Here is a 21816-nt window from a genome sequence, read left to right on the forward strand (position 1 = left end):
TTTGCAAATCAATTATTTCAACAGACAATCTTTGTTGTGCTTTTTTGAAGTAAGATGAATCAATTAGTAAGTTTAATTAAGAAACCTAGTTCAACACTGCAGAAAACTGACCAAAAACTGTTTCCTTCAACTGAGAAAAATCTCTAAACTTAGCAAAATGATTTCACAACACACAGTTTGTAATCCATGCGTTTGTGTTTTCTCGCCTGGACTATTGTAACAGTTTATTTTCATGTCTAAACAAGAAGGAGCTGTCTCGCCTGCAGTTGATTCAGAACTCTGCAGCAAGAATTCTGAGCCGCTCTAGTAGAAGAACTCACATTTCTCCGATCCTTAAAACTCTGCATTTGCTTCCAGTTTCTTTAAGGATCAATTTTAAAATTCTGGTTCTTACTTTCAGAGCTATTCATGGTCAGGACCTTACATCAGTGATCTGATCCAGACTTGCACTCTAGATTGGGGTCTGTGTATCAGAATCTACTGATGGTTCATGAACACGGTTCAGGACCAGAGGAGAGAAATCCTTCCAGACTGTTGCTCCTAAGCTTTGGAACAATCTTCTTCTCTCTCTCTGTTTGATGATCTACTGACTCCTTCAAGAAACATCAGAAGACACTTTTATTAATGCAGACTTTCCCCTGATTTTCTGGGACTCCTGTGTTTGTCTTATTTGTCTTGGCCTTTTAGATTTATTTTATTTTTTTGGTATTTTTAAATGTTTATGCCTTTTGATTGTTCAAGCACTTTGTGACCCTGGTCTAGAAAGGCGCTTTACAAATAACCTTTAATTTACTTGCTTACTTACCTACTTCCTTTTTTTTTTTTTTTTTGGAGAACGCTCACTGAGATTTTTTGACCATTTTCCACATCTTGGAGAGAAGGGTATGTCGATATGACTTCTTGACTTCAGGGTGCTGTCGCAAAAAACAAGTGTCTGCTTGAGTTGAGGTGTCTCATCTGTAAAGGTGTTACCTTTTGTGACGACGCAGAACAAACTGTCTTCCTGCCAATTCTAATGGAAATATAATACTTATGGAATCATTTATAAGCTGTTGTTTAGAAGTGTCATGTATGGTGATCACTTTTCTACTAGGAGTTTTGGAATTTAATTACTTGTGGTGTTTCTTTTCATTTGTAATACACTTGTAATTTTTTAAGCAACACTCCTATTAACAATTGTCCGAACACAGGTTGAGGGCATCCCCCTGCAGGGGGGAAAATAAGGAGTCATGGGGGCGAAGACACAGATCCGACTGCTGCTTTGGAAGAACTGGACCGTCCGCAGAAGACAGAGGGTAAACGTCCTCGGTACACAGTTGATGTCCAAGTGGTTTTATTCAGTCAACCTGTGAATCATAATGTTTAATCAGCAACAAAGAATGTCTTTCAACGTGCTTGGTTCTATTTCAAGTGTCTTAATGGACATTTGACTGTCTTTTATCAACTGAAATGTAATCTAGAAAAATGGGAAAAGTCAGATCTGCAAAAAGAAGCTTAAGGTGGGAAGTCACAAAAAAGGGGGATTCAAAGTCACATTAAAGTTCTTATGAAATGTAAAATAATAATACATTTTATATTATTATATTATTATTATTATTAATATTAGGCATCGAAGTGTTACTAAGAACAATGTTGAAACAAGAGTCATGTGTTCAGATCATCACACAACAGAAAGCATTCACACTTGCTGCTTTCGTACCATTAAAAAAAAGGACTATCTTGGAATATTAAATCCACGTGTCCTCAGGTTCGGTTCTTCATGGAGATCATGTGGCCTGTCATTCTCTTCATGGGCCTGGTGTGGCTGCGGCGAGTCAACCCTCTCTACCGCCAACACGAGTGTAAGATCATTCAATACTACACATTCTTTAGAAACACGACTGCACAACCGGTTCTTCTCTCCCAGGCCATTTTCCAAACAAGGCCATGCCATCGGCGGGAATCCTTCCATGGATGCAGGGGATCTTCTGCAACGCCAACAATCCCTGTTTCCAGTACACCACCCGAGGGGAGTCGCCCGGCCTGGTGTCCAACTACAACAACTCCATGTGCGTGCAGATCACCACGTTACCCTCGGAAATACTCTTTTTTTTTTAATACACTCTCTTGAACGCTACGCAGATTAGCCCGGTTCTACTCGGATGCTCAGGAGCTTCTTCTCAACGACCAGGAGTTCCTTCAGCTCGGTCGTCTGTGGGAGGAGCTCAACACCATGAGCACCTTCATGGACACGTTGCGCTCTAAACCGGAGCAGCTCTCAGGTCTGGACCACAAAACACGTTCCTCAGCCAAACTAATAAGAAAATCTGATGATTTATTTACTTGAAGAAGATGATACTGAATGAGGTAAAATTAAGTAGCATTTTAAGAAAAGTTTATGAGATGGTTGATGGATGGGAGCACTTTGCTGTAGGACAAAAGACCATCCATAAATTAGCAACACAAGGATCCTGGTTAGAGAAGTCACTCAACATCACCTGATTTTTTTATTGTTCCCTGACAAAACACACAAAATTTACTCAACTTTGTATTTCTCTGAAGTTCTCGAGTCCAATTTCTTAAACATAGAGTTAAAAAAATATATATTGTTCAAGAATTTTCGATCAGAATCCAATAGCAGGAGTCACATGGTATCAGAATTGAAACGTTTATTCAGTTCAAGGCTGACCAAAGAAGATAAGCTCAGGAAGGCAAACAAGAAAGTGAGATTACCAGGGAGAACAAGGGAGATTATCTTTAACATGAGGCCCATAACATCAACAGAATATATGATAACACATGAACGTAAAGTAGAACATTTAAAAAAAGAAAAGCCCAGTTACGTGAGAGAGAATGTATAATATTTGATACATTCTTTTTATAACAGATTTAACAGAATTATTATGGATTTTTAAATAATTAAAGTTAGCAAATCAACATGCCTTTTTTTCATAAATAAAATAAGTTAATTTCAGTATCAAAAGGAAACGTAGTTCCTCTCTGTTCTAATCATGGATCTGTATGTGGAGGAACGATTGAGTTCTACAGTAGTGAGTCGGTGCTGGTTCATCTGGCTATGAGGTCACAGTCCAGTTCACATTTTTCCCATCAGCGCAACTGTGTATTTGCAACAGGATTATCACTGCGCCTGAGCCTCGTAATCTAAGCTGCTTACTTTCCCAAGCAACATGTTGTTTTGATTTAGGAAGAATTTGTGCTCCTCTTATTCAAGCTGTTTTGGGAAAAAAAAAAAAAGTTACATAAAAGGTTGGGCTACGACATTTATTACTTTCACAAAATCTAAATATGAATTCCTGCCCGTGAGTGATGGTGTGTGTCGATTCCTTCATGCTGCTGCGTTCATGCACAAATATGTAAATGGACAAACAGAGAGAGGGGGAAGATATGGATCTGCATTCCATCCACCTCAGGTTCCCATGAGCAGCAGAGGAAAGATAATTGGATCATCTTAAGTAACACGTTATGTAAGCCATGAAACTCAGGCCTTTCATCCTGAGTCGTACTTCACTTCGGTGTGTTTATTGTGTCATGTTGCAGTTACTGTTTGACATCCAGAGGGTTCCAAAGAGAGGCCCCTGGACTGAGTTACGTTTACCTCTGATCCATGAGGCTTCTTCAGTTACAAATAACCATTCTTGTGTGGGTTCCATAAACTCTACTCAGTGCAGGTGCATCGCTCTGGATAACTTTTTTTTTTTTTTAAAGAAAAAAGTTCAACACGTATTAGTTCAGGAGTGTGCAAACTTTTGAGGGCCAGAGTTGATGAAGAGAAATCTAGCGGGGCCAGATGTGAATAAGAGTTATGTCATTCAGAAGGTCAATATAACCCCCCAGAAAATTCTGCTACCATGTGACGGTTTTTATTGTATTATTTTAAAAATTAAAACTTTAAATCTTTAAAAAATCTTTGAATCATCAATTTTCCACCTAAGGTCCGATCGGACAATCTTCAAGTCCCGAAACCCACCGCAGCTCTTCTAAAGGAGTACTGAGGTTTTCTCAGGTCAACTGACACACATCAAAAAGCTTTGTTGATGCTGAGCCACCTGAACGAGTACGTTCTATTCTACGAGTCCTGCCTGGATGAAAGAGCTCCTAACAATATCTTTTATGTTCACCAAGATTTCCTTCTTGTATCCGCCACCTTGGTATCAGGACGGTCGTCACCTATAATGACATATCTTTTTTTTTAAATATCCTTTTTTTAAACGTCCTTATCTATAAACCTCCTAATTCCAAAGACATCAACAGCCACGGAAAATTCCATGTTTATACAGTATACCAATATGTACTGACGAAATAAGCTGCTCTTGAATATTGAATTAATGTTGGAGGTACTACGTATATATAAAAAAAAAAAGGTTTTCTTTGCAGTTGTTTTAATCTTTTAAAATGAAAATAATATCATAGAAGTTAATTCAAACCTTCCATAAAAATGATATAAATTCTGATTTATGGGTTGGTGATACAACTAGAACAATAAATGGTTCATCTAACTGACTTTTATTTTTATAATAGAAAGTTGTGTCTTTATATTGAGTACTGTTTATTTATTTATTTTTTTATAAAAAAAATGTACGAGATACTTATAAAAAACACCGTTAGAGAATAAATGTAAAAATTCTCACGTTCAAGGAATTTGAGCGATACAGATTCCACTTTCAGAAACATTTGCACCATTTCACTCTGAATCACTCGACTCTCTGTGTGATGTCGGATTTTCAGGCGTGGTCCTGATTAAAGTCTTGCCACATGTTCCGGAAAAACGGTTCACGTTCAGACAGGCCTGTGCGAAATAGTCGGCGATGGCTCAATCTGATCACTTAATCCATAATGTCACAGATCAGTTTGAGATTCCCAACAGACACACTTTGATCTGAAGTCCAAACACTGCAGTTCAAACTTAAGAAAAGTGAAGCAATGACCATAAATCTGACGTGAGATCACGACTCACCGGATTCTATTCTTCTGCAGGTCGTGGTGTGAAGGTGGAGACCATCCTGAAGGACGACGAGACGTTGACATCATTCCTGCTCAGGGACATTCCTCTGACGGAGACGGTGGTGTACCAGCTCGTCAATGCCCAGATCAGGCCTGAACAGGTAAACGTTTAGGAATGAATGATCACAAAGTGAGTGTGTGACATTTCTACATTCCATAGTTCCATCACGGCCACAATCGGGAACACTGACAGAAGCTCAGTTTGGACCTCAGACTCTACACGTACCGACCTTTATTATATAATTAATTGATAAATTCATACTCAAACATCCGTATTATCATTTTCAGGACTTGTTTATTCAAATGACCTCAAACATTTTTTGCCAAAAACGACGATTTCTTATTTAAAAATAATGTGACAGAACAATTGTTGATTCATCTCCTGCTGAGCTGTAGCAATATTTCAACTCTAAATATAAACAAACTGAACACATGTTGATGCTACAATTGCATGGAAGTTGATGTATTTTTAGTGAGTTTATGTTGAATTCATGAAATCACCTAACTTGGCTGAGGTCATTAAAAGAAGTTAAATCTAAAGAAAAGGCAAATTATATTTAATTAAATAAACTATAAATTGAAAATAATTAAATAGAAAACTATACAACACAATCTTGATTTCATTTGATTAGGAAAGCATGTTGGAAAACAATCACAATCACATGGAAGTTGAATTATTCTAGTGATTTTATCTATTTTTTTAATCTATTTTTGTGTGTTGAACAAAGTCAATTTTTTCGCTCGTTATGAATTTGATCATGAAATTATAAAAATCTTCCTGAATTCACATGAACTGTTACTTATTTTGGCTGAGGTCATTGAAACAAGCTACACATGAAGAAAAGGCAAAAATTGAGTAAATTATTTAACAATATGAAATGAAAATAATTAAAGAGGAAACTATACAACACAAAGATGCTTGAAATTGTATTTACTTAATTTAATTTGATCAGAAACACATTTTATAATTGACAAAAAAAAGGCTGAAAAAGTTGTAACAGTTTCTGCCTGTGTACGTGGTACACATGGAATTCAGCAGTGGTTTGAAACTCCCAACGTCTTTTGGCACACTTGTTGTTGTTTTTACTGCCGTTGGCTTTTAATCACGGCACAACCGTGTGTGTGTGTCACCTCATGTTGGCACCTGGACAGTGTCTTCTTCTGATCACCAACAAGCCTCGATTCGTCCAGTACTTCCTCTGACTTCTCTGAGTCACCGTGTGCAGACGTAATGTCAGTCAGAGAACAACATGTTCAGGTCTTTGGCAGTTACTTAGGAAAGGCAGATGTTCATTTCTCCACTGAAAAATAAACACATGAATGACACGTACAATGAGTTTAAACATGTATTTCAAATCATCATGTGTTTGTATCGGTTGTTATCTGGTCTCTAGTTTGCTTTCGGAGTGCTCGACCTGCACTTGAAGGACATCGCCTGCAGTGTGTCGCTGCTGGAACGATTCCTGCTCTTCCCGAGTCACAGAGGACTGTATTCTGTCCGCAACGCCATGTGCATCCTCACCCCGCAGCGGCTGCAGGTCATCGAAGACAAGTTCTACGCTAATGTGGACTTTTTTAAGCTCTTCCGCTTGGTAAGTGTCGTCTTGAAACTGAACTGAACTAGTCACAAGATCCACCTATTCTATCAAACTGGTCCTATTTATTCTTGGATTAAAACAAAACAAACAAAACAACACAGTAACAGAAAAGATACTCGGTTTAAGGCGTGATGCAAAAGTTTAGTTTTTCCTGTTGGAAAATAGTCCTTGATTACATTTGTTTGGTATTATTGGATATTTGCTCAATTTAGATTCTTATCCTCAAAATATATAACAATAAAAAAAAGTTAGCGACTATCTAAGCTAGCAAGTATAGCGTTGAATTTAATACGTCCTCCAATCCAACTTTATTTGTAGAGCACAATTAAAAAGTTTGATTTAACTCAAAGTGCTTTACAGATGAGTTATAAAAACATAGTTCTTCTCACAAGTTCTTCATGTTTGTGAACAATATTACATAAGGGGGAGAAAGAACAAGACCCTTCAAATAATTAAAAATGTATTTAGAAAAGTGCACTATAAAATATATGTAACATAATGACATAATAAAAAGGGAGTCCAGCTATAATTCGCGTTAAAAAGTGATGTTCTTTTGTTGATATTTAAACTCATTAGGTCTCTGTAGTCCTAAGATAAGACCTGCAGACTTTTAACAGCTTTGTAAACCAGTAAAATAACCTTCAAGTTCATTCTGAAGTTGACAGAAAAACAATGTAACGTTTCCTTCTTTTGAGGAGGGTTTCACAAATCCTGTGGTTTTCAAAGCTAGACTTCTTCAATTAAAAATGTTTTTTAATTGATATAATTTAAATTTAAGTGTTGGATAAATGCTAGATTGACTTTATTTTATTTTTATTTTGGTTTTAAATGGTGTTTCTATCTCTGGATGCTAGTGATAATTAAACTAAAACATTTTCCCCTGTTTCTGCTGGAGAACATTTTATGCCAACGGAGATTTAATGCCCAAAAGATTTTTTTGTAGAGCTAATAATAAAAAACATACATTTGGTTAAAAATGATTTTTTTCTTATTGTAAATGGGGTATTTAAGAAAAGAGGGGCATGACATGTATGCTGTATGTCTTGCATGCATAAATATTTGACAATAAAATAACTTGAAATTGAACTTGAACTTTGAACATTGACACTTGAACATGAACATTTTGATTCTTTAAAAAAACTTATTTTAAATACAAAGACATCTTTAAGAGCTCATTATTTATGAAGTTTAAAATGTTCTTCTGATTCAATGAAGCACATTAAGAGAGTAGGCTGCAGTGTCAGGAAAGAGATTATGTTATTGTCACATTGTTATGGTGCGTTCAGTAATCTTGCTGATGTACAGAAGAAGAGGTTTAATAGAAGAGATCTAACATTGTCTTCTTCAACAGGCTCATGCGAGAGCTTTAGAGGAATAAGAGGAAACACTCTGATTCTCACTCCCATAAGAAGTCACTCTGGAACTGACTTCCTTACCTTTTATGGTTGAAGTTCCATGTACGGTGTCAGTGGAGATCGCTGTGGAAACTCTGAATACATACAACGAGACTCGCATCATTCACAGAAGAAGAAGGCTTGACTTTTTCCATCTCATCTACTGGATGACACTCTTAGGCCAGAAATATGTGAATCTAAGACTTTTTTGCCTGACCTCAAATGACCACCGTTCATACTGGTCCATGGTAGACCGGACTTCAATGATCAAGTAGAAATTACATCAGTGGTCTTTCTCAAGATCACCTTTAGACGTACCAGAAACTGAGCAAGGGGAATCTTGGAACCGGAAAACAGACGGTCCTTTGTTGGTGTCCAGAAATAGATACTTCTGATCAGAGCAGAAATGTGAAGCACCAGAACACAGATGTGGAGCTCAGTCACAGAGGAGAAGTTCGGGAGGACGGGACAAGGTGGAGAGGAGGACAGTCGATATGTTGGAGGTAGAAGGTTGGAGATGGAGATCGTCAGTAAAAGCAGAAGAGGAGGACAATCAAAAATGTTGATAGATGATGTTCAATCGAAGTTTCTGATGGGAAATAGAGAGTAAGCTTGGCAACAATGAACTCTCTGAGCCATCACTATTTTTGAAACACACTATGTTGATTCAAACCCTTGCGTTGTCTCTGGGTCAAGGTGACCCGAAAGGAGGTAGTTCAACTACCACAGGCAACACAGGGGACACCACAAACACATTTGTTTTCGGGCCTCCGGGTCACCTTGACCCAGAGACAACACAAGAGTTATGAGTACTACAACTGTCCATTATGGGAAATGAAGCTTGAGTCTTTTAATAAGGTTTATTTTCATGGATTTTTATTTACCTAGAGTTTAAATATAAAACTACACCCTAGTATTTTATTATAACAGGTCTTATGAATGTAACATTGCTTTGATAGATACAAATGATGCATCTAACATGATGCATAATTAATGTTATTAGTCAAATAATTAACATGAGTAGATTGAGCCATGAACCCAGACATAAAAGACTCAAGAGTGTTTTCAAACTGCCAGCATACCGTAGCTTCTGACTCTTCAAGCAAAGTTCACTTTTGTAATTGGCTTAGAGGATACGCTAGACTGCAGAGTCAGGTCAGAGTTACCCGACGAGTGCCCTCTGCCCGATCTCCATTTAGCCTCGTTCACTCGAGGCTGGGTCATGTGACTTCAAGAGGAAGCACCACACCTGCCTTAATGATGGACTGCTTCATAGAGAAAATGTTTATGGTTGATGATCTTCATTTTTTGCAGACATGATAAGCCAATCACAGGGCAGCATTCCACACAATGAAGTCCTAATAAAGCAGTGGTTTAGTAGAACTGAACGTGGTATTGTTTGTTTTTTTCTGATTTAAGCAAAGACTGATTTCATTGATGCTGTACCAGGTCTACAGAAGACAGCACCAACATCAGCTTCCATAACAAACCTAACTTTGCCATGGTATACTATTCTCTACAGTCAACCCCTTGACATCTCAAATAGGGCCTGGTTCTGTAGAATTTTCTGATGAAGCCTCACACGATGGTTCCTTAGAGTTTTCTGATGAAGCCTCACACGATGGTTCCTTAGAGTTTTCTGATGAAGCCTCACACGATGGTTCCTTAGAGTTTTCTGATGAAGCCTCACACGATGGTTCCTTAGAGTTTTCTGATGAAGCCTCACACGATGGTTCCTTAGAGTTTTCTGATGAAGCCTCACACAATAAGTGAGAATGTGCACGTACTCTGAGCACAAAGGAGGATGTGGGACTTCCTGAAGAAGGGACACAAACCACAGTGACCGAATGTTGCGTGACGGATTTGGAATCTACACGATGGAAGGCTGAAGAAAATCATTTGCAGAATCAAAATATGAGCTTTAAAAATGAGTGTCAAGTTGTCTAATATCCAGAAAACAAAAATAAATTCAAAATAAGTTCGGTCCAAATATGTAAAACTATTTTGAAAATCAACAAATGCCCCAAAACAAATTTTTCTTCAATATTAACAAATTGTTTAATCAAAAAAACTCCTTAAAATCCTTAACAAACTCCATGGCTGTGATAGTGTGACGGTGTGATCTAAAAAGACAAAATACTTATTCAAAACGTATTCAAAAAACGTTATTAATTTATAATTCATGTGTAAGAGAGAAAGATTTTACTTATATCAATGCAAATAGCTGGAAAGGAAATGGAGTAACAAAGACAGAAATTAAACCCTCTTGTTTTTTTTGTGTTTTTTTTAATACCAATTGTATCACGTATGCTGTTGCCATGGGTTACTGCTACGTCCCCTGGTTGCATAATAGTTTGCTACGCTATGCTACGCTATCCCTTACGATAATCATCTTATTGATGCATACTATGAATTTAGTATTATTTTAGAGATTATTCATTTTTTCTCAAAATGAATACTATATTGCTAGCTGCTCTTAACTATTTAATAGTTCATTTATTTAGTGTTCAGTGTAAACCATTGTCAGATTATTATCCTACACATTAGCGCACAAAAGACACTTTTAAAATCCCATACTTGTATTATATTTCATTCAACTTCATGTTCAATGAACTTATTCTCCAATTACAACCTTGACTTTTCACTTAATTTACGAGGTGCTTTCTTATTTTATTAGATTAATCGCGCTGTATTGTATTTTTGTATGTTTTCTGATTCCTTTTCCACTTTAATTTTACTGCTTGGAAGCAGCAGCCTCCTCAGTTAGGCACCATTGGCCATTTCATTCACACACTTGTTCCCTTTGTGTCTCTCACACTGTCACACACAATGAGATAGAAAGAAATTCCAGAGAGGAAGGATGTCCTTTTTGGCAAGTCTCTGTCTTGGCCTTCTCAGCTTCCTGAACCTGGAGCCCATTGTTTTAAAGAGCGGGGGGGAAAAAGTCAATCCTGAAGAAAAAGTAGCAGTCAGCAAATATAAGCAGACTCAAGAGTGTATCTTCAGAAACCAGTGATGTTAACAGTTTTGTTTCTTTACAGCTGCCTCTCGTCCTGGACAATCACTCTGAAGGCATCAACATCCACTTCTGGGTTAGAGTTGTTTCCTCTGCCTCCGACAAGCTGCAGGAGGTAATGTACCCTCCAGTCGTCTACGTACTTCTCCGCTCAAAAGTTCAGCCGCTGCTATTTTTAGCCGTCAGGAAACACTTGCTTCCTTTGGCCCGAGTTTTTACACAAACACAGACAGAAGGTGGATATTGAGTGAGGAAGGTCTGATCCTGATCTGATATCTTTTTCCTCAAAAATAGACCAGTCCACTTGAATGAGGGTTAAGATTTACACGTTTTGTTTTAACAATGATGTTTAAAATACAACTTGAATTATCTTATGTAGCCAAGAAAAACAATAGATTGTTGTGTACTAAGATGGAATTATCGAAAGGATGGGAATATGGATATATATCTATATCCAATCACTTTAATCTAAAAAGACATTGGTATCAGATTTGAATTCTCTGTTTCCAAACGAACCCCCCCCTCTCCCCCCCAAAAAATGGGTGTTTCCACTTATAGGAAGTATGTGAAGGCGCCTCATTACCTGGATAGCGGCCATGAAGGTGTTTCTACCTGTGATTTGACAAAGTGTGTTCCAGCTGGAATGTTGTCTGTTATGGGGGTTACCATGGATGATAAGTGACTTGGTTTAGTGTTGGGTGGAGACGGTGTACATGGCAACAGATCATGTCCTGTCTTTCATGAAAATAGTATGTGGCATTTACAACACATTTTTGGTTCTACTTTTATTTTATTTATAGCTTTATTTTACTCCCTGAATTTTTAAATTCACATTTCATCAGCAATCTAAACAACAAATGAGTAGAAAATGTCTATTTTTAAATTATGTTCTAACTGTCATCTTCTAATAAATACATTTTAATTGTTTGATTGTTTTTTAACAAGTTAAAATCAAATGTATTTAATTCTTGTTACTTTCAGGCCTCACAGTTAATTTAACATTTAAGGAATAAGGAACATGGATGTAGTCTAAATTTAAATACATTTTTTTTTTACAATTCCTATATTAAAATATTGAATTTTCTATTTTTTAAGACTTGAATTAAAAAAAAAGTATAATAAAAATACAAGGTTTCTATTCTTTTAAAATGGAATATTTTTTATTGTTTTAAATTCATTATTTTTTTATGCTCGCCTTTTTAATTTAATATAAAAACTGTGGTTGAGTACTGAGCTGTTTTATCAGACTTTCAGCCAATAATTGTGGCATTATTATAACATTAATATACTGAATTTTAAATGCTACGGTTTTCAAAATCTGAAATTTTGTAAGTGTATTTTTTCAATTATTGGAATTACAATATCAAAGTCTGTTTAAAAAAAAATGTGTTGAAATATTCGATTAAGAATATAACATGTATATAAATAAAAAACCTTTTTAATATAGACTTATTTAAATCAAATCAAATAAATAAAATACAGTTTATTATATTTTAGAAAAAGATTAACAATGAGGATTGATTTCTAGTATTTTAGTGCCACATAAGCAGAAGTGAAATGGTAATTAAAACAGAAAATACTTCTGTTTTTTTTGTACCCTCTTCATAACTAACCCTTGTTGTTCCGTCCAGTTGTTTCAGAGGGACAGCTCCAGAGAGCTCCTCCAGGCCTTGACTCCGCTCTTCCAGGGAAGCCTGTCCTTCAAACAGGTCATGTCCGCTGCCTCCAGCTTGGTGTGCGGCTACACAGAAGGAGCTTTTTCCAGAGTCACCTCCTTCAACTGGTACGAGGACAACAACTACAAGGCCTTCCTGGGAATCAACGGCGGAAGAGATCCGAGTCAATACTCGCCTGACAACAGCACCAGTGAGTTTGACTGAAATGTTAATAATTTGTATTTTCACTGTTAAAAGTTCACACAGCAAAATCAAAATTCCCTTTTTATGGTCTAGCTCCTTTTTGCAACGACCTGATGAGAGACCTGGAATCCAACCCCGCCTCCAGAATGGTGTGGAGGTCGGTGAAGCCCATGCTGATGGGAAGCATCCTCTACGCTCCCGACTCGCCGGCTGTCAGACGGATCATTAAAAACGTAAGCAACGATCGCCCCTGAATTAAAATTGAAGACCATGAATTTGAGATGGATCCTGTTTCATCAGGATTTTTTTGTTTTTTAAAAGTTTCAAGGGGTTACCATCACAACTGTAGCTTATCATATTCATCCTACATCCCCTCTTATCACACGCATCTTCTTTATGTTCGTAATAACCACATCTATGAACCCATCTTGTCTTTTTCTACATCCAAATTTAAATTCTTTACTCTGTTAAGTCTTCATCTATGAAACCCTTTCCGCTCAATTTCATGTACATGAATCTCTACAAGTAATCTCATAAAGTTTTAATCAGGAATACAATTTGGATTATAACCATAATTAGGGCTGCAACTATTGCAGTGCATCATGGGACCTAAATGTTTCCAGACAACTTTCTCAGTCAGCGAAGGGTATTAAAGGTTCTTTGCTATTGTCTCTGTCTTTTCTATGGCGCGGCAACAATCACAGCAGAGAACAATGCACCTGTTCTCAACAGGGCTTTGCTCTTATCACGTCCCAAGTTTAGTATCTTTGTGTCAATAAGTGTCGGCCGGTGGTCATGCATGGCTTGCTCCTCGCAGAGCTCGAGCTGGTCAGCTGTGGTGACTGTCACACAGTCAACTGGCGCCAAAGCTTCTCCGATGTTATGTAAGCAGACGCTCTTAGAGAACCGCGGTCACGCAAACATGCACACCAAGTTGGGTTTCCTCTTCCTCGACCTTTCATGCCCCCCGCGTTTTCCTCCTCACTCAGATTGCGATCTTAATTGGCACTTAGGCAGAAATGACCAATATTTAACAGACCTGTAAACATTAGCTTGTCTGCTGTGTCTCCGGCTGATTGTTAGATGTCAGAGTCGAATATTATGGAAACAAATCTATATATGGTTATGACCTGCCACATCCCTGTGGGTATAAACTTCTGTAAGAACCCCCGAAAAATCCTTCTCCTACGATCGCATGTTATTTTCAAACCGCCTTGAGGGAATAAGGAGGCGCTCTCTTGTGGGAACCTGACTGGGACTCACTGGGCCGGCTGAATTCATTCGGCCAGTTGTCACCAACGGCCTCCATTGTCACCCCGTCTCCATTGTGCCCATTGTCACCCAAAATCAGACACACAGAAGAGGAAGGCGTTTAATTGGGTGTACTCTTGAGTGTTTTCATCCCCCACTGCACATGACTGAATGCCGAAATAGTCGGCCTTTGGTATTCGCCGTGCAAAACACTGTACATTCAGCCGTTCAAGGCTGTGACGATAAGCGTGCAGTAAATATTTGACGCTCTGGCACAGAGGGCGTTTGTTGCACTGGGTGCTGGTGTTCTGAACGAGCTGGCTGTAATTCTTTCTCAGAGAATGTGTGTGTGGGTGTGTGTGTGGGTGTGGGTGTGTGTGTGTGTGTGTGTGTTGTCTTTGCAAAGCCTCTTTTGGGAGGCTGTTTAATGTGGGAATGGTATGTAGCGGGAGATTAGGATAGCAATGTGTATGTTTGAGTTTCTGAGTGTTGTGTACACATGGGAGGATTTAACAGACACACTGATTTCTTAATTGAATACCTGATACACTAGAGGACCCTGTGATTTTGTTACACAATTGAAATTCTTAAAAAGGGAAAACTCACATATAAAAAACGTAGTCTACGATAACTACTATAACGCTCGACAGAAGCTGAGGTCAGAATCTAAGTGGATTAAATTCTCTAATGGTTCATGTATTTCGTTTGAAACAATCCAGATACACAGATATGATGACAGGCAAATAGATAGTTTGAAATTCTTCATCGTACATGAATCATATCGTATCACGCATAAGGTTCAGGCCCGTCACTGATAAAGCAGGGCTACATCGGAGATGGTACGTTAAACAGAACATGCCGTGATATTCCTGCCGGCGATAAAAGAACCAGATCCCAGTCAGAAAATATACATCTTTTCCTTCTGTTTTGACACTTTCTTGGAAACACAGATAAACCGTACAGTAGCAGGATTAGAGGTCGACTACTGTAGTGGCCACTTAAGGTCTCTCTACTGACACCATTGGAAGCCATGGAGAATTAATTCATATTATCTCTGACTAGAACTGAAAAGTCCTGCATAGATTTAATAGTTAAACTTCACAGTGGATGTAGAAATGGTTTCACTATATTTGATCTTGGGATCTATCTGTCTGTCTGTCTGTCTGTCTGTCTGTCTGTCTGTCTGTCTGTCTGTCTGTCTGTCTCTCTTAATGATATTATTTATTGTTCCTATGAATGCTAAAGCTAAAAGTACAGGATCAATTTCTTTTCATTCTTTTGTGTTCTTGAAGGCCAACACCACATTTGAAGAGCTGGAGCGACTACGAGTGATGGGAAAAGCCTGGGAAGAGGTGGCTCCACAAATCTGGTCTTTTTTCCAAGACGGAATTCAAGTCAAGATGATTCGGGTACGGCTGTTTACAGATGTAATCATATCCAGCGTGACTCATTGCTGCCCTATATAGAATTGTTGTTTTGTTAGGAGCGTTTCTTTTGTCTGATGTCCCAGGAGTCAAACTAGTTTCCTGTTTGATCCGCCAACCTTATCTTACCAAAATATGCTATATCCTCTCTCTATCCTTCTGGCTACATTCTCATTTCCTCTCCTCAACTAGACACTTATTTCACTTTCATTCTGACTTCCTGTTTATTTTCTTGTTTTTCTTCCAGGACACAATCAGTAATCCGTCGGTGATGGATTTCATCGACAGGAGTTTTGAGGAAGCGCCGTTTTCTTCAAAAAATATCCTCAACTTCCTGCATAATGGCCCATCAGAAGATCGTCCGGATGATATGCCGGACTTTGACTGGCGAGACATCTTCAACCTCACGGACCGGATCATCCGGATGCTCAATCAATACGGGGATGTGAGTTTTATGTCCCATAAGTAACCTGATGTGACTCGTTCATGACCGTGTAAAATTAGACCGACGACTGAAGGGCTGTTTTGAAAATTCCAACGTCTTTTCATCCATCTTTTTAAGAAAAAACAGGCTGATTCTTTTTTGGAATCCATCTTCAATCTCAAGTTCAAGTACTGGCCTATTCACGCTTTAATCCTTTTGAGCCTCCCTTTCTAAACATCAGTTGTCTAACTTCTATTTGCAGCTGACATTCAGTTAGGCTCCCCCCTTTTGGCCCCCTAACCTGTCCCGCATCCAAAATCCTGAAATCCGTCCAGGTGGGACAGCAGCCAGTTCAACATCGAGGTCGCCCTGTTTTGAACGGACGGAGGTGACAACAACACTTCAGAGGGCCCCATCCATTTGAAACAATGTTCAAATCCCTGCAGAGGCTAATCGGGATGAGAGGCCTATCGCACTGGGGGGTGACATGAGGGGCACCTTGGGGCACGAATGGGTGGATGGTTAGCGCTTTTTGTTTTTTGTCCAACTTGAAGCTTACAGCACTTGAGTGTGACAGAGGAGTGGGGAGGACTGTGGCCGATTAGATACAGCTGTCACTCTGTCCTCCATCCTTTAGAAAGCAGCTACAATGACCGTGGGCATTAAGAGGAGGTCTGCGTGTCGGTGGCATGTGTGAACCAGCAGGGGGAAAGTTTCAGAAAAACATATTCTAGAAACTTGCAGAAACTTTTTTTGGTATGGCTTTCCCTGCTTTTTGTGAATCGTTGGCTAACAATGTTTACTTGAAGATTTCTTCTGCTCTCTAATTATATCTGTGGCTGGTGGGTCTGAACAACCTTGTAGTTTTCCTTTTAGTGCCAAGGTTTCATTTTTGAGAAACAAAATGATTTCGTTAACGTTTACAAATAAGAAAAGTCAATCACTAAAGCCACTTTGAATTATCAGCCACTGAAGTCTATCAAAACTGGATGATGTTTTAGCAGCTGATCCCAGTGACTGACTTATACAATCAATAATACACACAAATACTGTATTTATATTTGCATTTAAACAAAAAAACCTCACTAATAGCAAATTATGACTATGAAAATACCATGTAATAGGCAGACTTACATTTATTATAGTATAATTTAATTTTGCTGATTGCTGATAATCAATTACTTTTTTATATGGATCGATAGAAAGATGGAATGATAGATATGATCTTCCTCTCTCTCTGCGTTTGATGTGTTTGTCACTGTGTTGTCTTGGCCTTTTAAAGTTTCTAAATGTGTATATAACTGTTTATTGTTTCGTTGTTTAAGCGCATTGTGACCCTGGTGTGTGAAAGGTGCTTAACAAATAAAACTTACTTACTTACTTACTATATATGGGTGGATGGAAAGATTGAAAGATGGATATATGGATGGATGGAAAGAAGGATAAATAGATGGTTAGATGGATAAATTGATGAATAACAGATGGATAGATAGAAAAATGGATACGCCTCATGTTTATTGTATTTTCTTTCTGTTTTTTTTCCTTCTCAAGTGCGTCGTCTTGGATAAATTTGTACCTATGTCTGATGAGGACTCTGTTACCTACCGGGCCTTAGATCTGCTCGAAGAAAGCAGGTTCTGGGCCGGACTGGTCTTTGTGAACATGTTCCCTTGGACCAATGAAGTCCCAGCTCATGTGAAGTTCAAGATCCGGATGGACATAGACACGGTGGAGCGCACCAATAAAGTCAAAGATAGGTTTGTATCAGTGCTTTACACCGTGTTGTTGACTCTCCTAACGTAGATGTTCCTGTAAAGGTACTGGGATCCTGGACCCAGAGCAGACCCCATGGATGACCTCCGCTATGTCTGGGGTGGTTTTGCGTACCTGCAGGATATAATAGAACATGGAATCATCAAAAGTCACACTGGGAAAGAGTGGCCGATGGGCGTCTACCTTCAGCAGATGCCGTACCCCTGCTACGTAGACGACCTGTGAGTGGGACCCTTTATCTTGACAAACATGACTTTACCTTTACATTATGACCTTTTTTCTTCCTTTCAGCTTTATGCTGACCTTGAACCGCTGCTTCCCTGTCTTCATGGTTCTGGCCTGGGTCTACTCCGTGTCCATGGTAGTCAAGAGTATCGTGCTGGAGAAAGAACTGCGTCTCAAGGAGAACTTGAAAGCAATGGGGGTCACCAATGGCGTCATCTGGTCCACCTGGTTCATCGACAGCTTTCTCATGATGGGCACCAGCACCGCACTGCTCACCGCCATCATCATGGTGAGCAACGCCACGTTTAGGAAGTGGATGTCCCAAGCATTAACGTGGCTGGGAATTTCTCCACCACAATTCTGGGCTGATGTTGTTTGATGAGCAAACAGTACCAAGTCTGCTCCTTGAATAATGAGTCACTAATGGAGGCCGAGTCACTGTGCTCTTGTAAATCATTACTCCGCTGACTGTGGATGCCATGACATCATGAGAATTATGTCTACAACACTGCATGACAGGACCTGTCAATGAATAACTCAGGTGTACCTGAGAGTGGAGTCAGAGAGCAGGTCGTGAATCCAGTTTGGCTGAAGTCCTTGTGCCCTCTAGTGGACGAGTGAAGTAAAATAAAATTCATAAACGTTATACCTTGAGTGCGAAAATAGAATTAGAATTATATATTGGGAATGTCGTGAGGGTCTTTCAAACCACCATAAGACAAAAAAGAAAATATTGTTTTGATGTTCAAATATTTATGAATAAATATATTAGCAGTCTTACTGTAAGTAAGTAAGTAAGTAATAGTTATTTGTAAAGTGCCTTTCTAGACCAGGGTCACAAAGTGCTTTAACAATCAAAAACAATACACAGTTACAATATATACTTTATAAGGCGGACACATTTTTATTTGTTCAGGCTTTTCCTTGATTTTCTGGAACTCCTGTTGTGTTATCAGTGTTATCTTGACCTTTAAAGTATATACTTTATTGAATATTGTTTTGATTGTTTAAGCGCTTTGTGACCCTGGTCTGGAAAAGCGCTATACAAATAAAAATTACTTACTTACTTACTTACAAACTCAGGAGTCACAGAAAATCAGGGAAACGCCTCGAAAAATATGAATGTCTTAAGATGTTACTGTACCTCAACATTGTGGTATTAAACCAGATAGAAACAATCGATTATTATCAATATTATTATTTGAAAACACTTTAAAGTGGCGTGTTATTAAGTATTAACATATTCTGGCTAAAGGTATAAATAGCAAGTATAAAAGATGATACAGGAAAAAAATACATTAAAAATATGAATTACTTACTTACTTACAACTAGCTAAAAGGAATACGGTTTGAATAACCGCTTTACCTGATCTGGTGTAAACATACTTTTCAAAAAAATTGATATTAATATGAATGTTTATCTAATACGAAGACCAGATTAAGGCAAATTGGTTTAAAAAAAAGCCACTGGCACCAGACATTGATTGGTTAATGATCTTCTTGTTTCTTCCTCTGTGGGAAGTGATTTCATTATGACTTAGCGACTGACTTACAATAGTGATGTCCTCCCAACTTTTGTCCTAAGCTTTGATAAAAAAAAACGTTTTTATCAGTTGCACATTGTAGGAGGAACAACAGCAACACAAACTTTTTTATCTTTCTATACGGCTACTTGACTGATGATTTTAGCTGCTTGTATACAGACCTATTCTTCAAGTCATGTACAGTAGTTTAAACTAGGAGGAAATTGTTAAATGATAACTTTTGACTTCTTGTGACATAACCCCATTACTACTGCTGCTGGTCGCTGCAACATATCGCGCCTAAGTTTGTTTGAACAGAAGTTGTACTTGTGTTTTGTCATTTTCTGAAAGAGGTTTACGGTACAGGTGCCAAGCTTGGGGGCGTCATAGCTCGGATGGTAGAGTGGTTGCCTGCAGTCCAAAAAGGTTGCAGGTTCAATCCCAGCTCCAGACAAGCTTGTGTCGTTGTGTCCCTGAGCAAGACACTTTACCCTGATTGCTCCTGATGGTAGACTTGGCGCAGGTGTGCAGCCTACTCCCATCAGTATGTGTGAATGGCTGTCAAAAGCACTACTGAATTTCCCCTCGCGGGACAAATAAGGGATTCTAAAAAAAAAGAAGCTGATTGCCATTGTCTACCCTGTAGCTAGATCTTAATTTTTTTTAAAAACCCGAAATAATTGAAACTACATGATTATAAGAACTTGAAGAAATTGAAACGATCACAACTGACCTCCATTTTGTCTCTCTTGTTTAAAGTAGAGACATGTTCCTATCTTCCCAGTATTTGGTAGTGATGCCGGTGGCCGGGTAATACATTTACAAGATACTAAATCCACTTTTCTTCTCACAGGGAGGGAGAGTCCTCAACTACAGCAACCCCTTCATCCTCTTCGTCTTTCTACTCACCTTCACCACGGCGACCATCATGCAATGCTTCCTCCTCAGCGTCTTCTTCAACCACGCCAACCTGGCGGCGGCCTGCTGCGGCATCATCTACTTCACCCTCTACCTGCCGCACATTTTCTGCTTCGCCTGGCAGGAACGCATCACCAAAGACATGAAGATCCTGGTGGTAGGTGACCTTTTCAGATAAATCCAAGACATTAACATTCATTTATTTGTCTTTTTTTCTCCCCCCATCAATCTAGAGTCTATTGTCCCAGGTGGCTTTTGGCTTCGGCACGGAGTACCTGTCCCGGTACGAAGAGCAAGGTCTGGGCCTTCAGTGGGACAACATCCAGACCAGTCCTCTAGAGGGAGACGAGTTTTCCTTCTTGACCTCCATCTGCATGATGACGCTGGACACTGTACTTTACGCTGTGCTGGCCTGGTATCTGGACAATGTCTTTCCAGGCAAGTTCGTCCATTTTTGTGCAAATAATTACCCTTAATCGACTATATGCCAACATATGTCCTTATTATGATCAGAATTTTAAATAGACTTTAATCTAGAACAAGGTCAAATTCCCGCAGATGAACATAGGTGGCTATTAGCATTAGCTGTGGCTAGGTAATGCTTTTGTCCAGCAGCTAGGTTTTATCACCTTATTTTTTTTTTGCTTTTAAACTCGTTTACTCAGTAGTTTTAGAATAAAGTGAGAGCAAAGAACATTTGGTAACAAAGCTATGACCCATAAGTTTAAGTTTTTCATTGTTATAGATCTTAATAATTGGTAATAGAAATCTAGCTTCAGCGGACTAACGCTAGCTAGCTCCTAATTCCCTTGAGAAAACCTAACGTATAAAGCTTTACATTATTTGTATCTGCACTGATATTAGCCGGGGTCTTATAAAATATGTTTTTTCCTGTGATCTTGAATGTTTACGGTGAATACGTTTTAGTTTTTTTCCTTCTCCTCCACAGGACAGTACGGAATCAGTCGTCCATTTTACTTCCCCTTCCTGCCTTGCTACTGGCTCAACTCTGTGTCTCCCCTCTCAGGTACACTTTTGTAATTTTAACATTTCTCAATCATTTAAAAGCAGCTTCAAATTTCATTTTCTAGACCACAAGCAGCAGGTGGACAAGAAAGGATTTGATAACTTGGCGTACAAGGAGAAGAGTGAGCAGCAGGAACTAAGGAAGGAGGAGAATGGATCTGCAGGGAAAGCGACGGAGCATGAAGAGAAGTCTGGCTCGTGTGAACACCAGGAACAGCGTGAGAAGAAGGAGAGGGATGGAGACGAAGACAGCCCAGAGAAAGGTAGTAAAATGTAAACATAAAACAATTTAAAACATCATTTTAAATACCACGAGAGAACGGAAACAACGTGTCCTTGTGTGTGTTTGTTACATCCTCAGTTAATAAGTAGTGGACACTGGTC

At 38.7% G+C, this 21816-nt stretch overlaps 1 protein-coding gene across 1 annotated transcript in view; it reads left to right on the forward strand.

The window, feature by feature from the left end:
• The first annotated feature begins 1208 nt into the window (after window positions 1-1208).
• abca4a (ATP binding cassette subfamily A member 4a) overlaps window positions 1209-21816 on the forward strand; it is a 35791-nt gene continuing 15183 nt past the window's right edge. The window contains exons 1-18 of the mRNA XM_087788871.1: window positions 1209-1295; window positions 1748-1841; window positions 1907-2048; window positions 2122-2261; window positions 4975-5102; window positions 6396-6593; window positions 11035-11124; window positions 12641-12875; window positions 12962-13101; window positions 15412-15528; window positions 15791-15988; window positions 17519-17724; window positions 17785-17961; window positions 18032-18254; window positions 20342-20563; window positions 20640-20844; window positions 21356-21433; window positions 21498-21695. Coding sequence (XP_087644997.1) covers window positions 1230-1295; window positions 1748-1841; window positions 1907-2048; window positions 2122-2261; window positions 4975-5102; window positions 6396-6593; window positions 11035-11124; window positions 12641-12875; window positions 12962-13101; window positions 15412-15528; window positions 15791-15988; window positions 17519-17724; window positions 17785-17961; window positions 18032-18254; window positions 20342-20563; window positions 20640-20844; window positions 21356-21433; window positions 21498-21695 — 2857 coding nt within the window. The 5' untranslated portion in view covers window positions 1209-1229. The remainder of the gene's footprint in view (window positions 1296-1747; window positions 1842-1906; window positions 2049-2121; window positions 2262-4974; window positions 5103-6395; window positions 6594-11034; window positions 11125-12640; window positions 12876-12961; window positions 13102-15411; window positions 15529-15790; window positions 15989-17518; window positions 17725-17784; window positions 17962-18031; window positions 18255-20341; window positions 20564-20639; window positions 20845-21355; window positions 21434-21497; window positions 21696-21816) is intronic.

The sequence above is a fragment of the Callionymus lyra genome, chromosome 4 (assembly GCF_982586985.1).
Source record: "Callionymus lyra chromosome 4, fCalLyr1.hap1.1, whole genome shotgun sequence".
NCBI classification, from domain to species: domain Eukaryota; kingdom Metazoa; phylum Chordata; class Actinopteri; order Syngnathiformes; family Callionymidae; genus Callionymus; species Callionymus lyra.